Source organism: Malurus melanocephalus, unplaced genomic scaffold, assembly GCF_030028575.1.
Source record: "Malurus melanocephalus ecotype Western Australia unplaced genomic scaffold, MMel_1.1 scaffold_33, whole genome shotgun sequence".
Taxonomy (NCBI): Eukaryota; Metazoa; Chordata; class Aves; order Passeriformes; family Maluridae; genus Malurus; species Malurus melanocephalus.
Window position 1 is genome coordinate 665,985 of NW_026623265.1, and position 15,253 is coordinate 681,237.

Genomic DNA, 15,253 nt, shown 5'->3' on the forward strand with positions numbered 1-15,253 from the left:
TAGGAAAGTCTACTAGTATAGTCTAGTATAGCCATTGCTTGTACTGGGCCTACATTTTTCTTGAATAATCCAGGGAAATGTACATTGTGTCTTGTGTACTCTGGCCTGTAGTTTTTATAAGATCCTATTAAAAAGTAGAAACAACAACAACAAAAAACTCAAACCCCCAGAGAATGCCATTATTATTATCTTAGGTACGAAGTTATATATTCATGGGCTGAAAGAAGTTTCCTTTGCTGCTCCCTGGTTTGAAATTGTAATTGTGCCTCACACCAATGATTTGTAAATTCTTATGGTGGTGTGTAAACCTATAATCATTTCACAGTTTGGTTTATTTGCCTCACTCAGACAGTGCTGCACTATTTGTTTCACCATAGTCTGTGTGGCTGCTGTCCCACTTGATCACACATGATTCCGTCAGAGCTTGGCTCGCTGGGCAGGTGCTGGTGGCTGCACTGCAAATCCCGCTTCTGTCTTGTCAAACACAGGACACTCTGTCTCTATAGCACTTCTCTTACAGAAAGCAGAAACTGCATGGCAGCTTTGGAAAATGATGGATAACATAGCTTGGCTTCCTAAAGGCAAGAAAATCCAACTGTGCTGATCTGGTGTGTTATAGTGGTGGTGGTAATGATACTTTTTTTTTTTTTTTTCTGTGCGGATGAACATATGGTTAATACGTTTTTTATTGAATTAAATGGTTYAATTACAGGAGTTTGTAGATGAGGCAATAAAAAAAAGGCTGTACTAATCATCCTAATAGCCCTTCAATTTTTTCAAATAGTCCATTCAGTGTGAGTTTAGGGGTCTCTTTAATCCCTGAGGAGTTTACAAAGCAGAGTTTCAGATGCAGGATTGCACTGGACAGCAGGAGACAGATGGTGGGTTGTTCTCAGTTTCTCCTCTTCCTCAGTTATTTGACTGCTAAGGGCTGTTCGGGTTCTCATTGAAACAATAACTTAGAGAAGTTATTTTGAAGTCCAGATGTAAAAGAAATGACCTGACAAAGAAAGGTTTGTTTTCAGCACTTGTTCAGTGTCTGAAAGATTGTAGCTGAATTAGGATGTTCCCAGGATTCGTCATCATGAGTCTTTTGAAACATGGCATTTATGAAAGGATCTATTGGTAAATTTACATTGAAACTCTATTTGAAAGTTTACAATTAAATAGGATTCACAATTGGTTTATAGACATAGTGATAGTGTGGCTTTAGAGTGTCATTTACACATTAATTTTGCAAAATTATTGTATCTTTTATGTGGTGTTTATTTTGAACTTCCAAAGCTAACAGTCACAGGTTGTGTTACACAATGAAAATAGCACGTACTCCCTAACCGTTAACTATTTTTACTTCTCAGTAATGACCATCACTTCTAAGTGATACTGGTTTTTATTCAATGCACTGTAGGGGAAATTTGATCTCCTTTATCAGTGTCTTCTTCCTGGTCTTTTCTTGTATGTTAGAAGATTCCAGCTTGTCTTTTTTTTTTTTTTTTTTTTTTTTTTTTTTTTTTTTTTTTTTTTTTTTTTTTTNAAAGTAGCATAAGGATACCATTGCCATCTAAATGTACCTGTCAGACTTCTCAACTAATACTTGACTACAATGGCTGTTACCTTGCAGGGTAACAGAAATTACTGTGCAGAGGTTTTAGAAATTTAAGGCTGCAGAGCGGATGCTTTCTGGCTTTCATCCTCTGCTCTCTGTCCCTAGTGTGAGTGAAGGAAGGTCTGCACCCTATAACATTAATAATTTCTGACATATATTTAGCAAATATCATTATTTGAGATCTCTCTCATACTATTCTGGTTTTGACCTCATCCTGTCTGACAGCTCTGGAAAAAAAAGCCTGCTTCCTAAATCATTGCAAGAAGGATGGTTTCCATCAGACCTGTGTTACCATTTTTCTTTTTAGAAGTTGAGCTGTTCTGAGCTTTCAATCCTTCTGTCCAGAAAAGACTTAGAATTTAACTGTGTAATTWACCAGAGCAATATTTATTCATTATTACAATTATGATTATGATGATTATTATGATTATGTTCATATTCTGTGTGATATAATGCATTAAAAGTGGACTGAGTTAGACTATACTATTGCATCTTCATTTTAATCTTAAGTTCCTATTAATTAAAAGAAACAATAATACCTCATTTATGCTGGGTATCAAAATAGGGGAGGGGTTTGTGTTACTGTGCATGAGCAAAGGAAAGGAATTCTTGTTCCATTTACTGCATATGTCAAAGACACTGCACCATTTAAAATCACATGGTGTCTTATGGCTTTGTAACAAAGCCAAGTACAGTCCAAGGGAAAGCAGAATTTAGAAATTAATTAAAAAAACAGAACCAAACCCTCCTCTTTGGGTAGATATTTTTGTGTAAGATCAGTGCATCATGATATTCATTATTTTCTCATGCCATAATATATTGGCTCTGGAAGAACTCATATTTAGAAAACAAACAAACATYGACAGCATATTTTGCTCAACATTTACAGTCAATGATGGGCTTTCTCATCAGAATTTTTGCCTCTTGATAATATAATTGATTTATTACTTTGAATCTAGTCAGCTGACTAGAGAAGCTAATGAAATAAGAGAAATGTAAATTCCTATTCTGAACATGTTTTCATTTTATGTTAGTRCCTGGGGAAAAGAATTAAGGCTTAATTATTAATCCCTTTCATATTTTTTTTCCTATTCTCCTCTAAGTGTTTAATGATTGCTTTGACATACGTCTGCCAAAGATTTTTTCCTGACTCTAGAGACCATAGTTTTAAAGGAACTTTTGCCATGTGTTGCCCCAAAGACATTTTGAAGTCATTAGATGTGCAAAATCCTTAGTCCAGCTATAAAAAATGTGCATGAAAAAATTAGGAGTGACATGTGCAAAAAGTGCTAATGAGAAGTTTTAATATTTTTATCAGATAGTTGAAAGGTAGATGAAAATGGGAAGASCTTTGCATCCTTGATTGAGACAGTGAAACGATGCTGGCTCGTATCTCCATAGTTTAAGAGAAGGCAGAACAAAATTTTTGTTCGTCATCATCTGTAGCTGGAGGCAGCAGAGGCTGGGGCTGTGTTTTTGCTAGAGCCAGGATAGCACTTGGGACCAGCATTGATTGGAACTTGGAAGATTTGTGGCTTCATGTGATAGGAATTTAGTTTTTAAAGGCTCCAGAATAGTGGATACTTGAAATGTTGAGTTCAGGGCAGATCCAGCAGAGGGTGTTTCAATTCAGAGTTAGAGTTAGGAGGCATTTTAATACTGCTGTGGGTTCACATTCTCCTGGGATTTTTGTTCCTCTGTGATGAAATGTTTGTAAGGAAACACCGTGTGATCAATACAAAGAGCTCAGATTAATCCCTGTCTGGAAGTTGAGTGCTGTCACTTATGTTTGGCTTGAAATGTGTCACAGGCATTTTTTTTTTAAGACATCCTTCAGAGTGCTGAAGTGATTTAATGTACAGGTATGAGGACAATTATTTATTTAACAACTTCACCTGTTCACTTGATTTTTGTTTGGTTTTTCTCTGCTACAGACTATGTCAGAGAGCCACGATGATCATGCACAATAACAGTTCAGCCTCGCCTCTGTTTGCAAATGTGAGCTCCTTCTGGAAGAGAGATTCACATGGACCGGGACTCCTTGATGAAGCAGCATCATTCATTGGTAGCTATGATTTCCCTCAGACCACAGAGAGTTTTCCCTTCTTCACTGTGGAATCAACAAACATGACCCTAAATGCCACAAGCAAAGACCCTTTGGGTGGACACACTGTCTGGCAAGTGGTTCTGATTGCTTTCCTCACTGGGATCCTTGCACTGGTGACCATCATAGGAAACATCTTAGTGATTGTTGCATTTAAGGTTAACAAACAACTGAAAACAGTCAACAACTACTTCTTGCTGAGCCTTGCTTGTGCAGATTTGATCATCGGTGTTCTTTCCATGAATCTTTATACCACGTACATCATCATGGACCACTGGGCTTTGGGAAGCTTAGCCTGTGATCTTTGGCTCTCCATCGACTACGTTGCCAGTAATGCCTCTGTCATGAACCTCCTTGTTATCAGTTTTGACAGATATTTTTCCATCACCAGGCCCCTGACATACAGAGCCAAACGAACAACCAAAAGGGCTGGGGTGATGATTGGTTTAGCATGGATCGTCTCTTTTGTTCTTTGGGCCCCTGCCATCTTGTTTTGGCAGTATTTTGTTGGGGAGAGGACTGTGCCTCCTGACGAATGTTTCATCCAATTTCTAAGTGAACCTATCATCACTTTTGGCACTGCCATAGCTGCCTTTTATTTGCCAGTCACCATTATGAGTATTTTGTATTGGAGGATCTATAAGGAGACAGAGAAGCGCACCAAAGAGCTAGCAGGGCTTCAGGCTTCGGGCAGTGAGGTGGAGGCAACGCGCTTTGTTCACCAGACAGGCAGCTCCCGCAGCTGCAGCAGCTACGAGCTGCAACGGCAGAGCGTGAAACGCTCCTCCCGAAAGAAATACGGACGTTGCCACTTCTGGCTCACGATGAAGAGCTGGGAACCCAACTCAGATCAGGGGGACCAAGAGCACAGCAGCAGTGACAGCTGGAACAACAATGATGCTGCTGCSTCCCTTGAAAATTCAGCCTCCTCTGACGAAGAAGACATCGCTGCAGAGACCAGAGCCATCTATTCAATTGTCCTGAAACTTCCTGGTCACAGTGCTATCCTCAATTCCACAAAACTACCCTCCTCAGAAGATTTGCATGAGTCAGGGGATGAACTGCAGAAATCTGACACAGAATTGAAGGAAAAGAAAGCTAAAAAATTGCACCCTCCCAAAAGTGTTCAGGATGGTGGAAATTTCCAAAAGAGCTTTACTAAGCTTCCAATTGAACCAGGGTCAGATGAGACAACCACAGCTTCTGATGGCATCTCATCAGTGACCAAGACATCAACAGCCCTGCCCTTGTCCTTCAAGGAAGCAACCCTGGCAAAAAAGTTTGCCTTGAAGACCAGAAGTCAGATCACAAAACGAAAACGAATGTCACTTATCAAAGAAAAGAAAGCGGCACAGACACTCAGTGCCATTTTGTTTGCCTTCATTATTACCTGGACCCCGTATAACATCATGGTTCTGGTGAACACTTTTTGCAGCTGCATCCCCAAAACTTTCTGGCACTTGGGGTATTGGCTTTGCTACATCAATAGCACAGTGAACCCCATGTGCTATGCACTGTGTAACAAAACATTCAGAAACACTTTCAAGATGCTGCTGCTGTGCCAGTGTGACAAAMGGAAACGTCGCAAACAGCAGTATCAGCAAAGGCAGTCTGTCATTTTTCATAAGCGGATTCCTAAGGAGGCTTCATAGAATAGTATTTTTTAAACAATGAAAAATAATGAAGCAGGGATGAGATGGGATGGTACAGGATGGAATGGGATTGGGTAGGACAACAAGATGGCATGGGACAGGGCAGGATGGGAGAGGACAGTAAGGGATGGGATGGGATGGGATGGGTTGGGGTGGGAGAATGGTTCCGGGTCGCTGATTCAATGTTTTAATAACAAGACATGAAAGCAGCTGCCAGGCTTATTTATTCTTTCAGTAAATCCAATTTAATATAAAAATCCACATTCAGCAAAAACTAAGAAATTTAAACATTTTTGCTAAGGAGTAAAAGGTTTAATAAAGTTTTCCTATAAATTTGTGAGAAGCTGTATAGCAATTATAAACCAATTACTGATCTGCCCAGCTCTTTGATTATAATCAACTCTGGGATCTCAGGTAAGCACATCTAGCTAGCCCAACTCTTCTTTTTCCAAGAAATCCATCAACTCTCACTTCAAGTTACATACAGATGTAGCAAGTGAGTGAAAACAGGATTATGAAATTATTTGAGACAATGTATAAGTTGAACAATTGGTTTTTGTTGTCCAGGTAGAGATTTCTGTCTACTTCTCTTCTGGTATATTGCTATTTGTACCCCTGATTCCTGATTTCAGAGTATCTATGTGTGCATCTGATGTTACGTGTGTGTGTGTGTGTGTGAGTGTGTATGTATGCATAACATACATTCACTCCTCTGAAATACACACATACCAGGAAACAGGTGACCCATTGTTCTAGGTTTTACAGGGCCCCTCCATCATGATTACATGCAATTGAAATTTTTAAATAGTCAAAAAATTATAAGCATGTAGCTCATTATTTGCCACCTGAAATTCAAGTATATCTCTGGAACCAAACCATGGTGTACACATTTCAAATGGAGARAACATAGCCTGTAGTCTAAACAATTTATAATGGGGAACATGCCCAGTAAAACCTTAATCTTGAGCACAGTCTCTCCTCAAAGTGATCACACTTCTTTAAAAGATACAAAGGTGAAAGGAATTGAAGGCTGCATTTAGGGAAGAGGATGAAGCTATCATTGTACATCCTAGAACAACGAGAACTCAGATGTGCCACTACTCCAAGGGAGCTGCTCAGGAGCCAGGCAGGAGCAACCCTGAGCAGCAGCCCCGTGTCATGCTGGGGAGGCTGCACTGCTGTCGAGCMATGCATGGCTCCCACACCTTGTCCTGAGCTGCACTGTGTGGATGAACCACCCTTCTCAGAGCCAGCTCACATCCTGTGTGCAGTATCTGTACGGCTTCCAATGAAAGTTCAAGTTGCAATTTTCTGGCAAAAGTTGGTGGAGCCCTACTGCTTGCACTGTCTGCCCAAGTGATCTTCAGATGCAAATGATTCGTTTAAAAGAAATGCTTTATGCACATGAAGGATGCTCACTAAAAAGTGTTTCTTTTCCACAACCTGTTTTAAAAATCATCAGGAGATGTGCACCTAAATCCGTTTGACACCAGGTTATTTGGTGGTGTGAAAAATGTGATATTGCCAATTTGTAACCTGGCAATTTTTGATAAAGACAATTTTAAAAGGGCTTTAATATTTATAGCTTAGACATGACCAGTATTTCCTGGTATTTGTGATGTGGTCTGCACCAAACATGATTTATAAAAGTCAAAGATCCCCTGGGGAAAGGATTGTACTTTAAACTGTTGCTCTAAATCTGATTTAGTTACATGTTGAAAGATTATTTTGTGTTCTCCTTTGAACTGACCAAAACTTTTTTTTTGTAATTGCTTAGACTCTTATTTTGCTGAAAATAAAACAACTATCTTATTTTACAAAGGGGCATCAGTGTTGTAAACACAGAACTGATGTTAAAGCTGCTTTTGTATTCCATGTGAGATGGTGTTTACAGATGATTTTGACAACAGTGGAAATATATTAAATGGTGTCTGTGTATCTGAACTATTTAATTTTGTGTTATGTTCATATGAAGAAATATTTATACATATTTCAGCAAATGTTTTATTTAATGTTGATAAATATTGCTCTTCACTCTTCAGCTGTAGTGTCCTTTTAAAGTGATTCATAAAGGTCTGCTTGAGAAATGAATAGACTATACCTACCTTTCTTGTAACGAAAACAAATTCTTTTTGTATGAGTTGTTTAAAATGTGTACCCTAAAGTAATGTCATAAATTATATTGAAACACTACTGCAAGTACAATGTTAGTATAAAATAGAAAAGAGTTAAGGCTTAATTTATAAGTCACAAGTGCATTTTGAACTAAAGATAGGAGAATTGTTTTGCTAGTTTGCCAGCCACATAAAAAGTCTGATAAGGCACCCATGATGCAAAGAAAATTATTGACCTTTATTAATAGAAATATGGATATATTTGAAATATATTCATTACTCAAGTTGACCTAACAAATGTTTTAACATTTAAATATATATCTATATCTATATATATTGCCATATTATTATATATCTAGAGTAGTGCTGTGCCCCTTATACACAAAATGTGAGAGCATGTAAGGAAGCCGGAGTTCATCGGGGGATTTATGGTATATTAGTATTGATTTTACAATGGGAAACTATTATTTTTATTGAAGTAAAGATTCCTTGAAAGCATCTGTCACCACTGTTTACATAATAGGAAGAGTTAAATCTTTGGATTGTTTTAACAGAGAAATAAACAAGCTGTCTTTTGATGTGTGAACAGGCTTTAAAATGTTATTTACAGGCATTATAAAATCTGTGTGTATACACATATTGTAGCATAGATCAATTTAGTTATTATTTATTTAATGGAATATGCACTATAAAATATTAAGAATTTGGCTGTGTTACAAGTACAGTGGGCATCAATTTAATTTGTATTTTATATGTCTCTGCCATTCACACACAAAAATTTTAGCTGTATGCACTAGTGGATATATTATTTATGAACACAGGCACACACAATAGGTTGCAGAAGGAGAACAATTCAAGACCAATGACACAGCATTACTTTTAAGAAATAAAAATTATGTAATATTTTAGCTGTTTTGAGGACAATTAAGTCAGAAACACAGTAGACAGCATAATTCTGATGGCAGACAAGCAGCTCAGTCCCATTAACATTCCTCACATGGAAAGCTGGCTTTTCAGAGACCAGTCTCCATTAATTACAATAATAGAAGATAAGACAAGATATGAAGAGGACCAAACAGTCAGAAGCGACAGCCAGACAGGAGCCATTGGGCAGTCTAGAGATAGCTTTGTAGAATAGACCCCAATCACTGTCAGCCTCTGAACAGGTAACAAAATACATGAAAATATATATTTGGCTTTTTCAGTGTAAAACTGGGATAGAAGTTTATTACTTCTGTCTTGGTGTAGGCAGTGAGAAACGTCTGATGCAAAGATCTGAGGGCAAGGGTCATGGTGCAGTAAGCACTTTTTCCTACTCCCCTGTAACACACTTTCAACAAAGACAAACTGCAAATCAGTCTGGCACTGTTCTCAACTAAACAAATATGAGAAAGGCCTCAGTAGTTCCCAGGATCTAAACCTGTAGATTTGGTTAACCTAAACAATAAATGGCCTAAAGGGTTCTGGCAGTAATAATACGTACACAGATATTCTGAGAGAGTTGCTCACATTTCTCAACTATGTACAGCTTCATTTCTTATTTTGCTGTTTTACTTAGGATATTTCTTTATTTATTCTGCTAAAATATTCTAAAAAAATCTTAGTTCGTTATCAACCTTATATATGTAAAAATGAGTAGAGGTCCCAAAGTGCACTTGGTTTGCCTCTACAGAATGTAAACATCAAAGCAAAAGGAAATTTTTATCTTTTTTTCCCTGATCAGCAGCATCAATAAKTTTGAACATCCAATTCTCATGATGCTACCCTATATACAGTAGGGATGGCCAAGCAGTGTCATGCTGTTTATAAATTGCTTTTCACTTGCCCCTTGTCCATCTGAATATTTATGCATCCCTATTCAAATTTGTATTTGAGATTATAAACTCTTGTTTTCCTCCAGATGGGTCCTAGATTTTTTTGTTAAAATATGCTCTACAAGCCTGTCTTGTTATCAGGACTTTTTTTTCCTTTCAATCTCCCTATGCAAAGTTATCTGCTCTTACGCTATCAAAAGACACTTTACTAATTTCAGTTTCAGGAGTTTTATGGTGTTGAGGTCTGGTAGTTTCTTTTCTAAAGACATATAAGACATATCAGAAAGAACTGAAGAAGGCTTCACMTTTGCCAGGTCGTTATTGGCAGAAATGGTCTGTGTCATAAAGCTGGCTGTTCACCAAGCCTCACTAGGGGATCTCCTATCCTTAAGGGTGTTCTCCCAAACTCTCAGTAGCTTGAACTTCACCAAGTTAATAAGCCATCATGTATTTGTATGCATTTGGAAATTTTAAAAACACATTCATTGTGGTAGTTCTGAATATTCTTCGACYCATGCAAATCTACTGTCCCTATTCACAACCTGCTTCTACCCTCTGTGATTTTCTATTTTATATATTCTTTTAATCTTTTATGTATTTGCCCATTCAGATACCACTGCACTGGCTTCTGGGAGAGGGTCAAAGTGATACTTATCTGTAGGTTGCTTCTTGTTTGCCCCCAGGGTGTAGCGAGATATCTGGTGGAGCTGAGGTRTACATAATGATGGCTGCCTGTTCTGACTCATGCACTGCTCTCCCATGACACCCAAAGGCGTCTGGAGGCTTAGCTAAAGCATGCATGACATTCAGGTTTCCACAGAATTAAAAACTTCATTTAATTAGGATGTTCTTCCTTGTAGCAGGCATAGGTCATTTATAGCATCTGCTCATTGCTACTTTTACTTTTTTCAGCTGCCAGAAAGATATGGGCAAAATGCTAATTTGTTATGTCTGATACTTGGGGATTTTTGACCTCAGCTTTTAAAGTAAGGCAGAGACACTGTAATCATGCTATTTGTTGAAAACAAGTTGAGTATGAATAGGAATTATACACGATTTTATTTCACACACCCTGGCACTGCAGCTGGCTGAGATTGCGCTTCACAGTTCTTCACGATCTTAACTGGCACACTCATTACCTATGCTGTATTGGCATTCACAACTTTGCTCTTCACTCACACTGTACATACAAAATATAATATAGATTGACATTCTTTTTGGTCAAGAAATTATTTCCAGATACATTCCTAGATGTGCCTGACAATGTTTTGCTTGATTTTAGCTATTAAAATGGCTCAAGAGAGTTTCAGTTAGCCCTGTCAGGGACTGCTGAATAGAAGAAGCACAGGTAATGTGGGAAAACATTAGGATAGGTGCTACTTATTCCATGGCCTATTCCAACATGTATTGTATGGTATGCACTACTTTAACCAAAATCACCGTGCCTTTTTTTTTAAAATAAGAAAAGACCACTTAGAGTAGATTCTATCTAAGTTCATGTAAGAGAAGTTTCTATATCCATGTGAAGATGACTGCCAGTTTCTCAATGTTAAAAGAGAAATCCAGTCACTATGAAAACAGTTTGAGGCAAACGTCACAAACTTATAAGGGCAAAATTAGTCAAGTCACTACTGCAAATTATTTGAGGTAAGAACAGCACTCTTCCTATTAAAAATGAGAGGAAAAAAATTACCATCTTCCCTCATCCCATCCTATTGTTCTGCCCTTTTCTGTTGCATGGAGTAATGCTTTTCATTTGCCAGTCCCASGGGTGGAATTGTGCTTTAAAAACCATGGTAGGACTAAGGGATGCACAGTACATCTAGATCATTCACCCCCTTCTGGGTTTGTAAACAATGAAACCTGGACTGTGTGATGCTGGCTTAAGGGAATGTCTTGTGAAAATTATGATAGAGCCATTCAGTCCAATGGTGGTGAGGAGATGTAACTTTTTTCCAAGCCAGTAAAGCTATAAAATTCATGAAACTTGGCAGAAAGTGTGGAAAAAAAACCCAAGGCATTTAAAGGCTTTATATATATGCACATCCTCCTTGCATAAGGGTGAATAAACACATGTAAACAGTGCCCAAAATAGCTCAGCGTATGAATGACTCTGTAAGCAGGTGTCACTAGAGCAGCCCAACACCCCCCTTGGACCACTGGGAAGAAATCCTTATTACAGCCCTCCAGGACTAAATAACTGGGCCTTAATGTGAGCAAGGCCTCTTTGTCTGGGTGCATATGCATTTTCCAGGAATTTGATGGGAGATTCTTACTCACTCCAGAATCAAAGTTATTCAGTGCTCTGGCTGGAATGAAAGGACTCTTGAAATGATCTGGTAACCATCACGCAACCATGCCTAACAATCAGAAAAGCCAGGAGATCTTAAATTGTTTTTCAATTCATTCATAGAGGCATAGTTAATGTACTTAAAATACTCAAAAGATCTGAAAAATTTTACACTATGGTGGAAATAAAGTCTCTGGACAAGAAACTGATTCCTTATGTGGCTTCAAAACATCTAGTCTTCTTGAGTCTATTTTTTCTTCTGTATGGAAATCTTTYGGTAACAGAGCAACTGTAGTTGCTCCTGAAGTACTACCTAATCTAGAGATTGGTAGTACTTGCCCAAGGGATGAGGAAATGGCCAAATGGCCTTCATTCATTTGTGTTTAATGTTTACACATTAAGAATTATTATGATTCTGACACAGACTAATTAACACCATGGAGAAAAAGAAATAAGCCAATTTGCTTTGAACCTTGCACAGTGCTGCACTCTGCCTTGTGCAGATATATCACAAGAAATAGACCTCTGCAGTATTTCCTGATGCTCAGTACTTTTCTCCACTCATTACTTTTATCCTTCACATAGATCACTCCCCTCCTATTGAATGTACATGTACCTATAGAATACCCTCCGTCATCAATGCAGAAATATGACATTTCTTTGCACTTGCAAAGCTATACGAAATCAGATACAGCTGGAGTCAGACAGTTTTTGTCCTCCACTGGTGTGAAATTTCCTGATTCTGACATACTTTCCATCTGCTTGCCTCAAATCGCTACGAACAATGTTTATTTTACAAGTGATAGTAGGGCCAAAATTTTCCACTTTTCAGGCTGTAGAAGTACATCTGAGTAGATGTTTCATTCCTTTATTCAAAATGAGTGTGATTTCCTGAGCATAGGCTAATGTGAACAAAATCCTCTGTGCAAAGGATAGAACAACATTTGTGTCCTGCTCTGCCCATTCACTTCACTGAATATGATGGAAGCTACTTTCAGACTTGTTTTCAACACAGTGCAGCTACATTACATAGCTGCATATTTCTCCTGCTGTGAGACAGGATTAGCATGAAAAATGCAAGAGAAACTTAAACTTGTATGCACATGTGCCGTTTTGAGATTTGGTTTTAGTTGTTTGGTTTCTTTTTTTAATTTTGGTTTTTAGTCTCTGCAATGCATATGACGAACACAGAATCCATCATTAGAGGTAAAATATAAAGACTGAGGATTGGCAGCTGCTCTCAAAAGCAAGCGGTATGGAGATGGGTCACTGAAGTCCATGTGTGAAGTGCACACAAGAGCACTTAGTTTAATGCTTAAAAATGCCTGAATTACAATTCACTGCTTTCTGAAGGAAGTAAGAAAATGATAAATATAATGTGAAGTTTTGTAGTTGTAAGCTGTACATGTCAGAAGATGTCAGTGAAGGAGATGTAATTTTTTTTTTAATATGAATTATCCCTCGGTTTCCAGAGGTGTCCCTTCACCCAGTTGCCTCTTACCCTAATTCCTCCAGCCTCAAAGCTGACCAGAAGCCATGGGACTTCTACCTCACAGGAAGCTGGAGCTGAGCTCCTGCCTCTGCCACCCTACAGCAGGAAGGGTGTGGGCCACACCAGTCAGGTTGTTACAAGAAAGACCCATAAGTTTCCTGCTTCTGTTTGGAGATAGCGGGTATTTTTGTGATAGAAATAGAGATAACATTGCAGGAATCTAATGAACATATTTTATGTGTTTCCTGATGTGTTCCTATTACTTGAAAGCTTTCTGTTCTCCTGATTATGGAGCAAAACAAGTCCCAGAGACAATATCTGAATATATACTTCTAAGGCTTGAAATGTTTAAATAAATTGACTTTTGTCTGTTGCTTTCTGATTTTGAAGTATATATAGAAATTGCATGCAGTAATTAAGAAGCTCAGAATTAGGTTTCATTAAAAAAARTTGTGATTTTGCTTCTTATAAAACTGGKKTTTTTTTCAGCAAAACCAGTGCAACTGAATGCACTGGAAACAGATAAAATAACAGGAAACAGTAGAAAGGAGACCCTCACCTTCTGCTGTGTGAAAAGACAGTGTTTGAGCATTCACTCCAAACTGCTRTCTATTGATCTAGTCATAGCTACCCATTCAGGTACTATACAAAATATTAACATTTTTTAAATTATTGTCCAAGTTGATCTTCACTTGCTAATACCTATCTTACTGTGCAGCATTTTTTCTGCCGAGTAATAGTTATATTCTATGTCTTGGTAAACTCTCAGAAAGAATAATTGGCCCTAGCTCATTTTGACAGAGGTWTGCAAAACACTGGTGCAGTAATTGGAAGAGTAGAGGTGGATAATGATGAGCAGAATCGTTTTCCTTGGCTTCAGTGCTTTAGAGGAACTTTCCCTTTTGCAGCTAATAAAAACCAGAGTGAGAGAAGATGTAATGAGAGACACTCAAAGACTTTGTTCTCCTCTCTGGAATGACTGCCAGCATTGCAGTCCTGAGGACAGAAGTGGGGTGGCTGTGTGTTGCTAGTGGCTGTGTGTTGGTAGAAAAATCAGTACAGTGGTCCAGGTCAAGTGTCCTACAAGAGCTCACATTTCTCCTTTCACTGCATGGGTATCAGCCCAAAATATGCTGTCAAAACTTGGCTCCCACTGAGCTACCACAGTGGAACATTGTGCTCCTAAGAGATTTTCTGCTGCCAAGATGCTTTAACATTTTTTTTTAAACTCTCCACATAAGAATAATCAGGTGACACCTTCCCATGTGGAAATTTCCCTGCAAATATATTACTGTAAACTACAAAGGACTTTTACCCTGTATGCACCTGATAACAATTGCATTAATGTAAGCAGATAAACTCATTTCTTTAGTTGTTGCTCATAGAGTGGCTTGCTAGTTAAGATAAAAAGCAAATTATGGGATATAAAAGACATATCTGATTGTACAGTAATACACTGTGTGCCAAGCTGTTGGTGAGGTAAAGTTTACATAGCCACCAGATGTTGCTTGAAYTTTTGAGATATATTTCCATGTTCTTTTTTCCTCTCTGGAGCCAAAACAGGGACAGAACACAGAAGAAGCAATTAAGAGCAATGTAGTTGTTTTTATTAAAGTAGTTTGAGATAAGAAGTTGCAAGAGGGGTAAACAATCTGGAAAGTGTTTTGAAGTCTCCATCATGTATATGCTTTCCGTTGGGGAAGCTGTCCTTCCCTTCAGTCTGGGAGGACTCCCTTTACATGCAGATTGGTAAAAGGAAATTTTGACTCCATCATATGCTAAAATATTCTTTGACTGCTATTAATTTATTTAATGACACAGTCTGTTGCTCAGTGAAATTGCTCTGTGCTCTCTTAGCGACAGTGAACAACTGCCTTTTCCAGGGACTGATCCAAGCTCAGCTCCAGCTGCTGGAAAGACTCCCTCTGTGCTTCTGAAAGGCACGTTTTTCCCCAGATGGGCAGGAGGCAGCCAGGCCTCTGCACCATAACGTGGGGCTGGACTGTGTGGCCTCCCATCCACATGACAGCCCTCCACCTGTGTGCCCCACATCTTGCTCTCCCTGGACATGAGCCTGCAAAGAAATTCCCTTGGAAAACAGAGCTAATAGAGCAAGCCATCCACAGCCATTTTTATACACACACACACACACACACACACACACACACACACACACACACA

General features: G+C 38.5%; 1 protein-coding gene across 1 annotated transcript; it reads left to right on the plus strand.

Annotated features, from left to right (window-relative positions):
• The first annotated feature begins 3,544 nt into the window (after positions 1-3,544).
• On the plus strand, positions 3,545-5,470 carry CHRM3 (cholinergic receptor muscarinic 3). The gene has a single exon (XM_057363964.1). It carries the CDS (start codon positions 3,560-3,562, stop codon positions 5,360-5,362), a length of 1,803 nt encoding a protein of 600 aa, XP_057219947.1. The 5' UTR covers positions 3,545-3,559; the 3' UTR covers positions 5,363-5,470.
• The last annotated feature ends 9,783 nt before the right edge of the window (positions 5,471-15,253 follow it).